We start from the raw sequence: 20,000 nt of genomic DNA, 5'->3' as shown, positions 1-20,000 counted from the left end.
TACACTGTATTTTTCATCGGTCGCTAAATTCTCTTAAGAGTTCTTGCTTTGTATTTCCGTATCCTACATATCTCAGTAGACCTCTTAATGAACCCTTCCACTCCACCTGCCCTGATAGATTAGGACTAGGTAGTCCTTTTCATCCTGCTAAGTAACTGCAAAGAAAAACTATTTAAAAGTCGACAGGTATTCTGAACGTTCAACTTAAAATCTATAGATATCAAAAACATTTTTTTTATATACTTTAGGTCATCAGTTTCTTCCATATATCCTAACTATGGAATATGCTTATAAAAACGTCCTGTGGCATCTTTAACACTGCTATCTTAATTCTTTTCTTCCAGGTGACTGTAAAGCAATCGGAAAGGTTAGGCCAAATGAACTCTGCTCGTCTCAAAATATAACTGGTACGTACATGTGTTGGAGTAAGTAGATTTTTTATTTTTTTTTTAAATGCCATTCATATTTCCCGAGTATTCCTCCGAATCAATTCAGAAATCAAGACAAGGTGGCATTGCCACTCTCATCTCTATAAATTCAGTTGTAGATTTTACTAAAAGTTTTAAAACCTGTATTTTCTTTTTCTTGCGGCGCTTGTCGGGTTATAGTCTGCCATCAATTTTTTCTTTGTTTACATTTGCGAATGACCACTAGTGTTCCCCATCCAATATTCAGGGCTCCGGTCGATCATTCAACAGACAGCATTTTTTATTCATCTCTATATTTTCTCTCTGTCCTTCTTTCTCACACGGTCCTGAAATATTCTTACTTCTTCTGGTAACTCTTACTTTAGGAGAACATCGAATGGCTATCTTATAAATTCGTTATTACGTGTGTTTCCCAGAAATTGGAGAAGCTTTCTTTTCTTACTGATCTTGATTGCTTGTATACAGTGATGTTGGGGGAACGTAATCCAGCCTATAAGTCTAATCGATGATTTTGATTATATTATGCTACGATATATATACATACATACATACCTACATATATATATACAGTATATACATGTATATATATATACATATATATATATATATATATATATATATATATATATATATATATATATATATATATGTATATATATATATATATATATATATATATATATATATATATATATATATATATATATATATATATATATATGCAACACCCTTGAAAATAAGAGCAAATGGTAAGAAAACTGAATTGCAGTATTATACGTTATTACACAGCGGATGGAAAAACGCAATAATGGATATAACGATCATTAGTAAGATAGAAACAAGTTTACAATGAAAATCAAAGTGTAAAGTGGCTGCGAATGCATTTCAAAGTGGTCATTTTAAAAAGGTAGTGAGAATAACATACGGAGGAAAATTGATGAAACATGTACAGTGACATGCCCGGTTAGGGAAAAAGTGTACTTGAAAGATATAAAATGATGGACAGGCCAGGAAAGTATAAATTGAATGAGGAAAAAGTAATTAAACTAGGTATGACGAGGTGGGTAACAGTTTTACTGAAAATAAGTTGTTCGTCAGTGAGGTAATTTCAGAGAATATGTAAATAGAGGGATGCTGTCAAAACTGAACACAGTTCTGGATCCATAGAGAGTAATGAAGAATTGCGGCTATTAATTTATTAGTTTATTTTTACTTTTTTTTTTAAAGTGAGGTCTCCTCTTTCTGTATTTCTCTTTACCTCTTCCTACTTCTTTCTGATGAACATCATGTTCTTTGGAAGCTTGAATTTCAAGTCAGTTGCCCTTGTGGTGGGGTTGTTCCATATGAATAGGGTTTATCTTCTGAGTAATAATAATAATAATAATAATAATAATAATAATAACAGACCAGAGGCAGAGCTGAATGGAAGCAAAGCGAAAATTGCTATTGAGTTTAAGGCTTTTTCTGTGGAAGTGGCTAGTGAGGACAAATGAAGAAAAATTAAGAGGTTGAAGAATGGAAAGACACGAGCAGCTGATGGTATTGCAAGTGAGATGTTGCAGAACAGTTCTGGTAGCGTGACTGTTTGGCTGACCAGCATTTGTAAGGTATATCTGAAGGAGTTAAAAGTACTCAAGCACTGGGTTGTAAGAGTAATTGTTCCATTGTCTACACGTAATGGTGGCAAAAGCAACTCAAAGAGGTATAAAGCATAAGATTGCATAGTATATCAAGCAAGGTGTTTGGTGGGACTTATAAGGGCTACGAGAAGCAGAATAGCATGGGTTTTGACAAAGAAAAGTGCGTGTGGTTCAAGCGTTTGATAAGTAACAGATATGTGAGGAGTCTTAAAGTAAAGAGGGAATGCTGTTCATGTCATTTACAGACTTAGAAAAGCTTTGTAACAGAATGAAGAGAAAGTGGAGGGTGTCGTGGACGTGTGATAAAGTAAATGGTAGGTTGTTGAGGGGAATTAAAACTTTTCAACAAGGAAGAAAGGCGCGGTTTAGAATGTGCAGAAGCGAGTGAGACCATCTTGATGTAACATTGGGCATGAGAAACGGACGTGTTATTTCCCCACAGGTGTTCAGTGTCTTTATGAATATTCTGAAAGTTCATTATTACAGGGGTGAATGATAGGAGTATTTTCAATTCAAAAACTTTTAAGATGTAAAAACAATTCTTTTATGAATGGAGCAGTGTAGGATATCAGAGGTAGTTGATACAAGAGGAAACGTGCAAATAGAGTATGCATTGGTTTATATTTGCTGATGATACACTGGTAAAGAGGATAGAGATGACATACTGAAGAAAGTAATAAGAGTTTTGAAAAGTTTTTGAAGGTCATTACAGCTGATTAAATGGAATGGTATGGAGTGAAAAGGAACACAGGAAGATAAAACAGTGAATTGTGATATAGATGGTGGAAGAATCGAAACAGAAGGCTTGAGTAAAAGAAGAGACATTGCTTGTCTGTACTAGTAAAGGTCGGAATACTTGAGGATTTTGAGCAAAACCACCTGTATGGGAGTGAAGTTTGGATATTATGTGCAAATGAAAGAAAAAAAGTTAATGTTATTGAGAATTCGTATTTGCATACTTATTTTTTTTAATAAGTGATCTTTTCTCTCTGTATTTCCTGTTACCTTCTGTTACTTCTTTCTAATGAAAACCATAATCTTTGGAAGCTTGAATATCAAGTCAAAGGCCCTTGCGGACTTGTTTCTTATGTATAGGTGTCATCTTCTGAATAATAATAATAATAATAATAATAATAATAATAATAATAATAATAATAATAATATATTATATGCACACAGACACACATATACATACACCCATTTATTTATATATATATATATATATATATATATATATATATATATATATATATATATATATATATATATAATATGGTGCAATTAGAGTTAACAGATCGAGAAATATCGAGATATGTAGGAGTGGTGAAATGTTACCTGGGAAAATTAAGATATTTTGGTCATGTGGAAATTATTGACTGAAAATAGGCTGGTGGAACAGAGGGCATAATTCCGATGTGTTGAAAGAGAAAGAAGAGAAAAAGAACATCAACAACAACGAAACGATGAATAGATTTATGAGTAGGTGTAAGATAAATGATCGGCAAATTGTGTGCAAAGGTGTTCAACACTGTAATTGGTCCTTGTGTGTGAATGTATGAAAGGGTAGCTGTGAAGGATACCTACATAGCAGGTTCATTAATATTGTGAGAGTTGTAGTATATATATATATATATATATATATATATATATATATATATATATATATATATATATATGTATATATATAATTTATTTATATTTATCTATATGAATATATATATATATATATATATATATATATATATATATATATATATATATATATATGTGTGTTTGTGTGTAATGACAGAATCACGAAGATATGGAAAGTAATGAATGTATAAATAAAAGCAAATACCCATGAAGGGAAAAGTGAAACAACCATTCCGTTGCATTTTGCTTTATATATATATATATATATATATATATATATATATATATATATATATATATATATATATATATATATATATATATTATATATATATATATATATATATATATATATATATATATGTATATATATATGTATATATATATATATATATATATATATATATATATATATATATACATATATATATATATAGGCTCTCACAAAACTACGTGATGAAAAGTGTGAACAGGAAAATGACCACGAGGTTATCGAAGCAATAGGTTATGAGTTCCTTCGCTTCTTCTCTAAACCATTTTCAAGAAAACTACTTGCAATTGAAAATAATGGATTAAAACAAAGACACAGTCGTACAAAAAACAACAGAGATTAAAGGAGTGGCTTGAAAGAATTACCTAAGGACATCCTTTGTTTGCATTATTCCTTCAATATTCAAAATATACTGTCTAAATATAATCTTTATATATAATAGCACTGTATAAAAAGTATACTGGTTTAGAATTTTCCTCACCTAAGAAGCAGCAATGTTTATGTAATCACCTAAGAGTACAGTGCTTCGTTTATTTGGGCGAGACATGTAAAGAATAAATAAACATACGGTCATTTACAACTGGCAAAAAGAATAACGCTGAAAATTTAAATAAAACTGACTGGTCTTTTGAAAAATGATAACACAATATAATAATAATTTTCAAAAAAACCTCCTTGAATCTGAGTTAATACTCGAGACCAGTGAAAATATGTTAATTTATGTCTAAGTTTCTGTGTGCACTTGGAAAATTAACTAAAACTCTGTTGAATATCGAAGAATAATGATAAAATGTAATATTACTTTTCTAAAAAAAAACTCTTAGGATCTGAATTGATAAAGGAGGCCAGTGAAAATACAGGAATTTCTGTCAAGGTTTCTCTACGCCTTACAAAACTAAGCACAATATGTTCGAAGGAAATTTAAAGTAGGTGCTAAAGAAACTCAGTATTCTTTGTTAATGTGCTTTGATTTTCCTTGGTTGGTCCATTACTTGAGTTAATCCAAGACAAATGTTCCTTGTCTGAAAGGTCACGTCAATTGTACTGATCTTTGTGAACATTAAATTGATTATAAGCATCTTTAATTTCAGTTGTTTTACCAAACTGAATCTCTCTTTGGAATCGTTTCTCCAGTTGTATGTACTTTTCTTGAAAATTACTGCATCTATCTATATATATATACACATATATTATATATATATATATATATATATATATATATATATATATATATATATATATATATATATATATATATATATATATATATAATGTGTGTGTGTGTGTATGTATGTATATTTAGAAGAATCGTAGGGAAAGAGACCCGACAAACATCTCAGGTTGAAGAGGTAAAGGCATGTATGTCTCTCACAAGTATCAAGTTTATTATGCCAACGTTGCACATCACATGATGCATCCTCAAGTATTCATAGTCTGTAATTTTCCAGCCTTGATGATGATGTGCCGTGATGTCAAACGTTGGCATACTAAACTTGATATTTGTGAGAGACATACATGCCTTTGCCTCTTCAACCTGATATATATATATATATATATATATATATATATATATATATATATATATATATATATATATATATATAAAGTTATAATAAACACATACACACACACACACATTATATATATATATATATATATATATATATATATATATATATATATATAATGTGTGTGTGTGTGCGTGTGTGTACGTGTGCGGGTTTTGTGTCTTAAATAAACGAATGGTTGCACCAAAGCATCATAGCTACAGATTCAACTGTAAAAAAAACTACAGTTTACCAATTTAAAATATCTTCCGTTCGCTGAACGGAAACCAACCTTTTATTCTGAATATCATTGTCTTTCACAAGAAAGGGATATGCCTCACTGTCGTATTAACATTGCAAGATGCCCGCAGAAAGGAGGTTTGGAATTCATTACTTTCTAAGGGAGATAAGTCGAGACGGAATTTATGAAAATGCCAAGTCACGTTCGATCTCCACTTGTATAGTAATGTTTCTGGCAGAGAAAGACATTTGGAATTCTTACTCCCTGCGTTTTTTGGCGTTGATTATCTCAGACATGGACATGATATCTTTAACTTGACTTGGATAACGACAGAAACTGGTAAAATACGTCGACTCCTTTTATACCTATATACGCAGACTTTCTTATAAATAGTTTTTCTTTTGCGAGAGAGAGAGAGAGAGAGAGAGAGAGAGAGAGAGAGAGAGAGAGAGTCTCTCTCTTAGACATAAGAGCGAATTTGAACACAAACTCAAACACAATTACTCCCTTTCGAGTAAGTTATATCAAACAGCATCATCTTTCGAAGAAAGAAAATTATTCAGATTCACTTTCATCCCAGTATTATCCAAATAATATTACATCAAAAGCGATTCTATTCAAAAGTGTATTCGCAGAATAGCTTTGACGTTATCATTTGACAAGTATTGAGTGAACTCTCGGTTCTCTTTATACGCTGTTATACATTCGAAGGGACTTATGAAAAATGTTTAATAAGACCAAGTAAGAAAAGGACCGCGGCTGCTACTTTTCTGGTTGTTCGGGTCTCGTTGTATCCTATTACCACACGAATAAATAAATAAATGCCCAGCCCTCCGCTGCATTATGTTCAATGCTTATTTTTGTATCTTACCCAACCTGACTGTTAATCTTGTATAAGCGTTCTTCGAAAACGTTTGAATACAACTAAAGAAAAATGTGACCATTGGTTTTCTTACTATCAAATGAATATGATCGACTATAACTCGTTCTTGACCATATTTTAGAAACATTCAGATACAGTAAATAATCCGCGAATTATAGAAATTCTATTTTTTCTTCACAATGTTCAGTCGTGGAAAAAAAATTCCTGTTTTTACAGATATTATTTCCATAATCATATAATATAATATACTTTTGTTAGCATGAAAACTCTCTCTTTCATGACTCCCATAGACACTTAATCATATAAAACCCTAGTTGGAAAGGAATTGGGAAAATTGAGTGAAACTTAAATCACTATCACCGTCTCATGAGAAGCAATAAATTAAAATGGATATGGCTTTATAAAGGTTTGGAAACTGGGGAAATGGGCTGCTCAACCACAGTTCTAAGAAGTTTTGGAAATCTCTTTTAATCAGACCATGAAAAATCTATTGTATGAATGGCATGAACCTATTACAACCTTCAATGAGAACCAACTAGAGTATTAACAGTATACATTAGCTGTCACTAAGCTAACTGAAATATGCAAGGAAAGTATTAGTCGGTATTTACAGGATATTGAAAATTCGATAACAACACGGACATTGAAAAATACTACACACAAAGTTTCCTCCCATGCCAATTGTCAAATGCGAGTAAATAGAACCCAATAATGTAAGGTTTAAGAAATTTAAAATGTCTGGAGTTTGAATTAGTATGACGAGAGGCCGGGATAATTTCTTATGTATTTAAAAAATTCTAAAGATTTATGAATATCAGTAGCATACATCAGCTGGCACTTTGTCAGTTGGAATATGTAAGAAAATATTGGTCCTAATAAGGTAAGGTTCAAGAAATTTAAAATGTGTGGAGTTTGAACTAATATGTGAGAGGCCGAAATAAATTTTCATATATTTTAAAGATTCCAAACACTTATTTCAATAAAGGATTCCCAAATCTGATTAACGTATCCTTGGCTGGTGTCAGCACGATGACCTCTGAAGAAAGCAGATCTACCACAATCGGCGAGGGTTCTAAGAAAGAGTTACGGGGTAATAGCCGGCCGAGGAAGGAGGGCAACAAAAGAAAGGAAGAGCAATAATATGCAATAACCTAAGCAATGGCCCGGGCATATTATAGCAATAAGCTAAGAGCGATAAACCACGGAACACGTAAGAACGTCCCTATAAAGCTCGCCGGCAGTTTTGACGCGCAATCGTAGGGAAAGGCACCCAAAAGCAGCGGCCTTTGTGCAAGGTGAGTTATATCGTAGGCAAATGGCTTTTTAAGATTTCTCCCTCCGGTTACAAGGCATAACTCTTATTCACGCACCTTAATCATTCCTTAATCATTGTGATATGTTTCCTGGGGAATATTTTCAGGGATTTAGCCAGGATATGGAAAGAGGAGATTAGGAATGTTAGTTGTAGCGCGGCCTAAGGGCGGAAGCAGTTATGCCTAAACTTATTAAACACGTGGTTCGTATTTCAACCTCTAGTTTACGATCTTGCCACATAGCTATTGGAAATATCTTCCACGATATTTTCCCACAGGATATTTCATATCTACAATTAGACGTTAGGCGAGCGAGAATACTTCCAAACGACTGTCATCGGTGAGAAAATAATAAAAAACAAATGTATGACAGTCATGTTACAAGAAGCATTTAAGAGTCAGGAAAATAGCTCACGATTTCCCGCATGCTGTTTATACTCAAATTTCGTAACTACAATTAGACGTTAGGCGAGCGAGAAAATTTCCAAATGACCCACATCGGTGAGAAAATAATAATAAAAAAGAACAAATATATGACTATCACGTTACAAGAAACATTTAAGTCACGAAAATAATTTTCACGATAATTCCCACAAGATGGAAATAAAGTCAAATTGTCCAACTACAGTTAGACGTTAGGCGAGCGAGAATATTTCCAAATGACTGTTATCGGTAAGAAAATACTGAAAACTATCATATGGCAATCAAATAACAAGACATACTGAAGAAGCAAGAGAGACTCGCATGACATTCTCTCTCTCAATGCAACTTACATTTACGTAAGTGCCGGTCAGATCGATAACCAGGGCAGAATTGTGAGTTATTCATCATTTTTTTTAATAGCCTACATCGCTTACAAGCTTATTTATTTAAGATATTAACTTAAGATTGGCCATGAAGAAAAAGTTACTCGCCAACTCATACGAGTTATTGATGTTTCATTTACAGATTAGCAGTACGTAATCCCTTTCCATGTTTTCTTACGTGTTCCTCTGATATTAGTGGTTCCAAAAAATCTTCTGTAAGTGTTTAGATTATTAGTTTGTTATGTAATTATCATCTTTGAAAGAATACTGATCATATCAGTAATGAGATAGAGAATTGTCATCGTTAACACCTACAGTATGTAACATGTAAAACTCTACGGTGAAATCCTACCACATTTAACTAAGTCTATTTAATGGCCACGAAAACCAGATATCGAGTGCATTTCGAAGCAAGCATTGAAAACAAACAAACAAACACACACATACACACACACACACACACACACACACACACACACACACACACACATATATATATATATATATATATATATATATATATATATATATATATATATATATAAATTAATTTACTATCCAAGAGTACGGTACACAGCGCACACCTCGAGAAAGTATCTTGTTATCTATGACCAGTTCGCAATATTAATAGTTAAAATATCCGATATCTAAAATATTAAAATCCAGTTCAGCCTCGATTTAAACTTAATTGCTTTTCTCTTCAGTGTCAGGAAATGCTTGAATCAGGTATTATGCGATTTCATATTCACGTGAATAGTTTTCCAATTACGAAAGAAAAGTTAAATTTTCATATTTGTACCTATGTTATAATCAAAACTCAATGTAATAAATCGAATATACGTAGAATATTAATTTATTACATTGAAATATGTCACGTATTTTGATCTGAATTATGAACCTTTTTAAACTTCCTTTAATTAATCAGAAAAAAATTTCGTAACAGATTTGACAAATCATTGGAATTAGTATGGAAATTACTTGTGATTAAATGCCAAAACTTGCTAATTTGTTACATAATACCCATATATACATTGCTATTAAGTTAAAACTTAGATATTGATATAATCAGCCAAAATAACTGCTTAGTCAGAATCTACAAATGATTTCCAGAAATATATACTTACTCACACACATAAATATGTGTTTTATATATATATATATATATATATATATATATATATATATATATATATATATATATATATATATATATATATATATATACACACACACACACACACACACACACACACACACACATATATATATATATATATATATATATATTCATACTCAAGAAAATATTTTTCTTATCAAAACAAATAGAAAAGACTTTCAGCCGCACTAATGTTTCCTCTTTCAGTCTCGTTCGTTCGCCCGCTTCCATCGATGGTCCCCATCCTGGCTCGTTAAACACCTTAAGGGCTCCTTTTCAACCTTTTCGCCTTTGATAACGTCCATAATCTCTTCATTCTTTCTTGATAGTGAACTATCTTTGACCCTGAGTCCCTTCCTTTTTTTTTTTTTAATTCTCCTCGTATATTTTTATTCTTTACCATTCGTCTACTATGAAAAGTCACATTTTCCTTGGCTTCAGAATATTCTATTATTGAAATCGGTGTGTTTACTGTTTTCGTAAACATTCTCTTTACATAGATTTGCATGCGGTCGGAAAATGAATCGACATTGTTGAGAGTGAAAGTTACGAGATAAATTCTAAACAAATCAAAAGGATACGGAATATATATCACAAAATATTTTATGAAAAGTAGTTTTTTGCAACAGAATTGTCTTAAAGAAAAGGTTTGCGATATATTTCATGTGCAAATATCAGAATGATGCATCAAACGTTCTTTCTCTGTAATACACACTTACACGCAGCCGTACACACGCGCGCACACACACACACACACACACACACACACATATGTATATATATATATATATATATATATATATATATATATATATATATATATATATATATATATATATACATGTGTGTGTGTTTATTTCCTATTTTTTCTACAACTGTTTTTTTTTTGCAAATATTATTAACCAGGCTATAAAATGTTTATTTCTGTATGAATAGCACTCAGGCTCACACTGAACTAAATACGCAGTATTTGATTTTTTGAACATGCATGATACAAGCACTTCATCTTCACACTTTATGTATAATGAAAGTCTGTATAAATATGTAGAAAAGGGAATTAATTTCGCTGCTTATACGGAATTTGAAACTTAAAATATTGTAGCATTTGTGTTTTATTTATATAGATATATCTTCATCAGTAATCGGTCTCTACTCTTTTATTAAACTCTTTACTGAATCTCCCTTCCTAATTTCTCACAGATATTCCTCCAAAAAGCTAAAACGAAAATAAAAAGAAAAAAATGAACACGCCAGTTTAGATAAATCAAACAAATTGGATTATGCGCAGAAAATCCTCATAAACAGTTCCTAAATAGATTACTAAGAAAAATAACTCTTGAATTTGGCTTGATTATCCCCCCCCCCTCTCTCTCTCTCTCTCTCTCTCTCTCTCTCTCTCTCTCTCTCTCTCTCTCTCTCTCTCTCTCTCTCTCTCGTTCATATTACCATGAGACGTAAAAAAAAAATTGCCTTGAAGGTATGACTCACTGAGTAATGAAATAATTATCCTTCTTTTCCTCAGTCATAAAACATAATTGTTCTTATTAGCTGTAATAAAAACTATGACAAATACCATTCGGCAGTTATATTACAAAAGTACGTAAATGAAATATATAATAATCGTTCTTGGCAAAAAGCTGGTAATCTTCTTTCTGTCTGAAAAGAGGGTCAAGTTCCTACAACAGAGTGTGAAACACTTTAACTTTATTGATTTTCCTCGCTTGTGTGAGCTGTGAACAGCTTTTTCACGATGTCATTCATACATCACGTTTTTGTCATACGACTTCTGCTGAATGATGGAATCGATAATGAAATCCATTAATTATATGTATATATATATATATATATATATATATATATATATATATATATATATATATATATATATATATATATATATATATAATGTACACGGAAGGTTGATAATTCCTCGAAGAAATTATATAGTGAAATGCAATGTCTTATTCGCTGAAAATTGCACTTGCATGGCCAGTTCCTGTTTCTCTTATCATTATTATTATCATTAACATCAAAATTATTATCATTACCAACACATTACCTCTTTATATTGTGATTTCCTTACGAGTGAATAGTTTTTATAAGAATATATTTCCTGGTTGTTTGTTGATGCAAAGAACATTATATACTTTCTTGTCTTTTTTTTATATTTTTATCATTCTTAATAGGATTCATAAGTTCAGTATATCCTTAGACGTATCACCTTATTAGCTTATATTCCTCCATTCTCAGTTATCTACACGCGCGTAAACAACATGAAGTCTAGTATTTCAACATCGTGTGTCTATTTGAACTGACAGATAGACAGGCAAACAGACAGAGTTAGGGTATTAAATAAATTTTAAATAATATTATGACTAAAAGTGCTGGGACGTATCAGTGAAAAATTCGTGCTGTAGAAATGTAAATTAGGTGAGAAGACCAATTACTTATACCTAAATTAATATACTGATTCTTCTAAGTAGTATACAGGATTATTTTAAGTATTTTATTACTTATAACACTCCTGTATCACAGTACTACAGGAACCAGTGCTGTAGTCTCTAAGAGTAAGAAGTGTGTCTACAAAGCTAAAAATATCATTATTAGCACTTAAATATAGTCTTTGTTTTGTCGTGAATTACAAACAAGAAAACGAAAGAAATTAGGAAGAGAGAATTCTTTTTCGTGTCATTCCTTGAGAAGAATAAATAAAGACAAGATTTAAGGAGCAAGAAACCGTTTAATTATACGTTTATTTCAGTGTCTGAAGTAAGGCAAAGAATTGGCCATAAAAACTTAAAGATAAATTATTCGCTTTGGAGAAAATGTTAGTCCATGTGTGCTTTCTAGGTTTTACTTTGATTGATGGGGAAATAGAGCGACATGCAAGAAGTAATGTTGAGTATCTCTCTCTCTCTCTCTCTCTCTCTCTCTCTCTCTCTCTCTCTCTCTCTCTCTCTCTCTCTCTCTCTCTCTCTCTCTCTCTGTATATATATATACATTGTGTGTGAGTGAGTGTGTGTGTTTGCTTGTTTCTTTGTGTGTGTGTGTATGTGTGTGTAAGTCCTTGTGAGGGACAAAATTGTACAAAGTTTTTTTTTTTGAAGTTCATAATTATCTGAAATGTTTTTGTACTTAAACAGTCATTACCTGTACTTACTATGTAATTGATTTTTGGTATAAAAAATACACTAACTATACATTCGATTTTTCAGTATTTCATTGTTTCCTAAGATTAGTTTCGTTTTGATTTACTTCAGTGACTTTTCAGTTAACAACAAAATTGTCTTTAATCTTTTTTTAGACTCTCGTAATTATATATTGAAATGTATCTAATTTTTTTGCCGCATAATAAAAAATGTATTGTAATTTAAGATATATTATGATGAAATTCCTAATACCTAGTATATGTTGACATATACATCAAACTAAAGGCTGCTTTGTATGTATATATATATATATATATATATATATATATATATATATATATATATATATATATATGCATGAATGTATATATGTATGTATGTATGCATATATATATATATATATATATATATATATATATATATATATATATATATATGTGTGTGTGTGTGTGTGTGTGTGTGTGTGCGTGTGTGTGAATATAAGCGTAATGCTATCAAGGGTGAAATTTCACGATTTCTTAAAAAAGAATAACCGAAAGTCTGAATCCAAATTCTTTGCATATGCCTTTGAAATGTTTCTAAAAAGGTCAGATACCTTACATACCGAATAAAGATGAAGTTTAATATAAAGAAGCGAATATTAAAAAAAAAAACAATAAAATCCTACCTTTTTCGAAAATGGAACTTTTCAATTAGTTCACGTCTCGATATGAGTGACACCACGGTTCTAGGTTTAAACGAAATAAAATGTGTTGAAAGCCATTTCCATTACCTTGGAAGATTTTCCTTTAATACAAAAACGATAGTATGAATACAATAACATTTAGAAAGATAAAAGTAACGAACAGAAAACTAGTTAAAGTAAAATATATGATAAAATATATCACACAAAACAAATTACATGTAGTTATTATTCACAAAAATCATTCTGATCATTCTGAGTCTCTCGTACACATACGAAGGATCACGAACGTCAAAAAGACCCGTGTAAAAACGTCAGGTACATCAGACGAACTCAAACAATATATCTAAACGACCTGGCGTGACACGACTCGAAGTTTTCAGGCAGGCTTGCATGGCTAACACTGCGGTTTTCGAACGATAGATCCGGTGCCTCTCCTCGTGACACGTTATTGTTGTTATTATTTAGTAGATGAAACCAATTCATATGCAAGAAGCCCACCACAGGGGCCATCGACTTGAAATTCAAGCTTCCAAAGAGTATGGTGTTCATTAGGAAGAAGTTATAGGAAGTTAAGGGAAATGCAGAAAGAAGAGATCCCACTTATTAAAAATATTAATTAATGAATAGATAAATAGATAAAAATGTTTTGAAATACAAGAAGAAAACTAATTCCTCATACTACCTCTTCATACTTCTCTCTCGTGGTACTTACTCGATTCCAGACCTGTCTTCGGCTGGATCACCTTGGCGGAGGCGGCGAAGACTACGCAAAGAAGTGACACAGTCCACATAAGCTCGCCCGATACAGGCGAGCTGTCTCGAATTCCACCCATTAGTTTAGTCTCTAATTGGCCCTAGTTTCCTGCTTGTGCAATCTGTTGCGGAAAGGCGCCCCATGCTATTTGTTGTTATGGCAATCACGAGAGTTTAAACGTGCACGGTCTCCCATTAGGTCAGTGTTTTCCCAGGTATTTACAGAGTTCTCAATTCGTCACAGTGTTTGCCTTGCACATACATGTTATTCTCGGAAGAGTCAAGGCCGTGGGCATTTCTCTCTCTCTCTCTCTCTCTCTCTCTCTCTCTCTCTCTCTCTCTCTCTCTCTCTCTCTCTCTCTCTCTCTCTCACATGGATTTTCTGTATAACCTTTAACTTCACAGATTTCCTCGCACTACAAAAATATCCTCGAAGCGTATCGGAAACGATTGTCCACTGGTTTGCAAACTTGAGCTTTCTTCGAAATCTAAGAGCACAAAATTCACACTAGCATTTGCACAGCGATTGTGTGTCTCACGGAATCGCCGCAATAAAGAGAAAACCAGCGAAGCACATCACGACACGAAATCTCGAGAAGGGAAATCAATGCTAAACCGTGACAGGAGGAGATACCTCGACCGAAAATGGACCGGAGGAGCGAGCGAACACGTCTACACCATGTAACGTTCGCTAGGTAACTGAAGCGGTGGACGGTCACCAACCTATGCTTCTGCTCTCTCTCTCTCTCTCTCTCTCTCTCTCTCTCTCTCTCTCTCTCTCTCTTCCCACAGCGGGTGCAGGATCCTTGCATCCGCGCAGGTGGAAACGTTACCGTCTTGTGATTCCCTCATTAACCATCTCTCAAGATTGATGACGGTTTATGGCCTTTTTCGAAATTGTCGGTTTGTGAGAAAAAGATGAGTTTTATGCTTTCAGTCTCTCTCGGGAATAGGCCAAATTTCCTGGCGATGGGCCATGATATGAAAAAAAGGCATTACTTTCTTATTTCTTGGTACATTTTCTGCATGCAAATGCATATTACGACTTGCTTATCTAATGCATACCGAATAACAAAATAATCCTTTGACTGAACCATAAAATGATAACGTGCATAATTTACGAAAACGAAGGAAGATTCTATTCATGAACTTTTCATAATTAAAGTCCTCCGTTATTGTCTTTTTCTGATTTCAAGTGCATTTTTAAGTTATTTTGACGTTTAATAAGAGTGTGAGCAAACTGCTCGTAATTTTTAAGACGAAATAATTATAATAAACTGAAGTAGTGGATGTATTCTTAGTATAAAAATAAATTATGCAAGGGATATTGATCAACAGACAACTAACAATGATTTTTATTTATAATCACAAAAATAAAGAACAAAATATTACAGTCAAGTCAATAAAACAGAATATCAAAGCTAAATAAAAAAAATTGAATATATTTCATAGGAATTGTTTAAAAATAGGTTTGAGTTAATAAAGCAAAAAGGACATGATTAATATTGCATACAATGACAAGCGTTAAGAGGAAAAGTTTCAGGATGAAAGTATCTAAATAATTAAAGCAATATAATTTTCCTGTTTATGAATAAATTTTTCAGCTTTTAAAGTTTTCATCTTACATACTTTTTAGCCTTTATTATTAGTATTATTATTATTATTATTATTATTATTATTATTATTATTATTATTATTATTATTATTATTATTATTATTATTATTATTATTATTATTATTATTGAAGAAACAAATCCACACTTAAGTATATGTGCATATATTTTAAAGATAAATCTGTACAGATAGCTTTGGGGAATTCTGTTCGATTCCCGTTTTGAGATTGAAAAGGGAGATTCCCGAAAGCTCTCTGTATAAATTTATCCTTAAATATATGAACATGTACATAACTGTGGTTTTGTTTCTCCATTTCAAGTCTCATGCTATTATTATTATTATTATTATTATTATTATTATTATTATTATTATTATTATTATTATTATTATTATATTATTATTATTATTATTATTATTATTATTATTATTATTCAGAAAATTAATCATATGGAACAAACCTCGAGGGGACACTTACTTGAAAGTAAAGCTTCGCATGAAAGAGTAACAGAAGGTAATAGGAAATATAGAAAGAAGAGATCAGTTATCAGAAAAGAAATAATAAATTAAGAACTAATAAATACATACAAAAAATGTAAGAATGTGACTGTAATTTGTGTCACGAAAGCATGTAGATTTGTGAATAGAATGTAATTATGAAAAATTTCCCAGTTGACAAATCTATAGGACACTAAGACTATGCAAATATATCAATTAAGGGTAACTGGTTACTCGAATTCTTTCAGAAATTTTAATTCGATACAAAGCTATTCCTGAGTATATAACATTTTATCTATCACAAAATAATTATTCAACGTAACGTAGCCGTAACCTCTAAAAAATAATCACTATATATATAAATATATATACTGTATATATGTATTATATATATATATATATATATATATATATATATATATATATATATATATATATTATATATATATACATGTATTATATGTATATTTATATCTATCTATCTATCTATCTATCTATCTATATATATATATATATATATATATATATATATATATATATATATATATATATATATATATATATATATATATATATTATATATATATATATATATATATATATATATATATATATATATATATATATATATATATATATATATGTGTGTGTGTGTGTGTGTGTGTGTGTGTGTGTGTATAATATAAATAACTGCAAAGATAAAAGATGAGGTTATGTTTTGACTTTTCCTAAGACTTATTCGGGTTAGATTCACGAAAGACATTTTCAGTTACGTTTCTTGTTTTGACGACATTTAATTTTATAGAAAACTGGTACATTGTTTATCGTGTCATTTTACGCTAAAATTCTTCATGACTGCAGTTGAGGTAGAAGCCATAATATTGCATGGGATGTTGGATGCAGATCAAAGAAAATAAATGATTTTTCTATTTTTGCTTTCAAAGAATAACAATATCTCACGCTTTCCATTTCTTACTGAATTATTATAAAGGTATTTTCCCAATATGCATCTTCCCGAGTTACTGTGTTTTTCCCGTGTGTAATCATTCCTTGCAAAACACTTGTTTCTTGTTTAAACGTTCCTTCTGAAATTAAAGATTAGTAGCTCTGTTATCAAAGAGCTCTGGCAATGTACTGTACGATTTAACCATTCAATTTATATTCTCTTCAATGGAACAAATGCAAAGGGATTATTTCTTTGACAATCTGTTGATGAACTTCACTGCAAATCTCCCATTCAAACGAAAATTTGAACTTTGTTCTTTATCATTTCTTAATACGCTGTCCACGTGAGCCTCCCTTGAAACAGTATTTCTTGAAAAAACAGGTGCAGTAACTTTTGTGTTATGTGTGTCACTAATTATACAAGTTTAACTTTAGAAAAAATCGTAGTTTGCATTAAAGTTACTTCTGCTGAGTCCAAGGAAAACATAAGTCCTTTTCACTTCTGAAAAATAGTACTTTTCTCTTTTAGGGTATTCGAAGGCAAAAAGTAAAAACAAATTGATCATGTATATTTGATAACAGATATATCGATGGTGTGTATTTGAACAGGAAGCGTAGAAGCAAATGAGAATGGCTGACAGCAGAAAGAAGTGAGTCGCTGATTTATCTCCCGTTTCGGTTGTTAATATTTTTCCTTAGGCGATGCATCTCTTGAATGAAGCGAGAACAGATCTTTTAATTAACTGAAGACTTTGTACTTTTTTTATGATAATTGTATGAAAAACAGTGTGCTGTTAAAAGTGCAGGGTTTACATTTTTTTTTTCTTGAAAAGGAAAGTTATCATTTTTTAATAAGGAAAAATGGGGAAATGAAATGAAAAAACCAGAGCTCACCTTAATTAGAATTAGGGGCTCTAGGGAGCTTAGCTACTTAATAAAGACGAGGAATACATGCAGCTTTTTTCGAATATTTCAGAATAAGAAAGATATTTAGAGCCTACGCAGCACAAAAACGGAAAGTCCATGCTGCGTTGACTCTCTGTAGGTATTGAACCAAAGAGATGTGTAAATTCATTGAATTTGTACCATGAAATAATTGTTTCGTTGGTGATTTGTCCAGCCGTGGCTACTTGACCTGCTTCTTTGGCAGAAAGTATATTTTGTCAGAAAGTGAAAGATCACGGGTTTTCACAATGAATGGCTCTCCTCAAAAATAAGACTTTGCATGGTAATGATATTTTTAGAATACCTCTGTAAACAAGGGCATAAAATTAGTTGCAGTGACACTATATTGTTTTATTTATAAATCAAATTAGGTTAGTCCTTGGCGTGTGTTTTGTGGAATTCAGGTTCTGTACTTAGAATCAATATCAACCTATCTCCACCAAGATAGCGTAGTCGATAACAAAAATTAGTTTTAGTGACAATATGTTATTTCATTTACAAATGGAATAATGTTAGTCATTTGTTGATGATAATTTCATGCTTTGTTTTGTCGAATTCAGGTTGTGTACTTAGAATCGATATAAACCTATTTCCACCAAGATAGCATAATCAATAACAACTCATTTCTCTGGTTAGCTGGGTGGTCTGAGATTGTCTATCGTTGTTTCTATATCAGGCATCGCTTCGAATCGTACCTGGAACGAAACACTTAGCAATTATAATTCCCCCCGGGTGTAAGTTATACCAAGGTATCGTGAATTGCATATTGAAAGGTATTGGTGGTGTGATATTTTGGAATAGAAAAAAGCCCCGAGAGAATAAGTGCGAGTATACACTATATTCGTCAAACTTTTCTTTCAGTTTCTCTCTCTCTCTCTCTCTCTCTCTCTCTCTCTCTCTCTCTCTCTCTCTCTCTCTCTCTCTCTCTCTCTCTCTCGTAAAAATCCTTTTTCTCTCCTGGCACTTCTAACAAAACAAGTTTGCTTGATTTGAATCGTGTCCAGTTAAGGAAACTTCTACTATTACCGAATACGTGATCAACCTAGGGTTAAAAATCTCATGTCTAATAAGTTGAAAATATAAAGAAGCTAAAAGATGGTAGGTGACTTTATTTATTTACAATAAAAAGATATGAAAGGAGATAAAAGTATCAGGGCAATTATGTAAAATTCTACTAATACCGAATAAGTGATTAACCTGGAGCTTAAAAATTTTTTTTTTTTATAAGTAGAAGAACTAAAGGGGCTAAAAGCTGGTAGATGTTTTAATTTATTATCATTATTAATTTTGTATCACTTATAATAAAAAAAGGTGTATTAAGAGACTTGACCTAAACGAAGAGAGAAGAAACGTCTTTTCAGGAGTAGGAATCCAGGAGCTGAGGCTAACCTGATGTCTATTTTTACGTCTTAAAATGTCACGCTGATATTTGTCGGCAGTGCCTATGACAAGGCCAAATGCTGATGCTTACTTCGTGACGATTCCTGGGCCAGACTA

The 20,000-nt window shown here is 31.7% G+C and overlaps 1 protein-coding gene across 1 annotated transcript in view; it reads right to left on the bottom strand.

Annotated features, from left to right (window-relative positions):
* The window catches only part of LOC136828791 (uncharacterized), a 148,032-nt gene extending 133,320 nt beyond the window's left edge, over positions 1-14,712 (bottom strand). Inside the window, 1 exon segment of the mRNA XM_067087017.1 lies at positions 14,464-14,712. Within this exon segment, the coding sequence (XP_066943118.1) occupies positions 14,464-14,584 (121 nt within the window). The 5' untranslated portion in view covers positions 14,585-14,712.
* Between the last annotated feature and the right edge of the window lie 5,288 nt (positions 14,713-20,000).

This window comes from Macrobrachium rosenbergii, chromosome 43 (genome assembly GCF_040412425.1).
Source record: "Macrobrachium rosenbergii isolate ZJJX-2024 chromosome 43, ASM4041242v1, whole genome shotgun sequence".
Taxonomy (NCBI): Eukaryota; Metazoa; Arthropoda; class Malacostraca; order Decapoda; family Palaemonidae; genus Macrobrachium; species Macrobrachium rosenbergii.
Note: the sequence above shows the minus strand (reverse complement) of the source record. Positions and strands in the feature narration are given on the sequence as shown.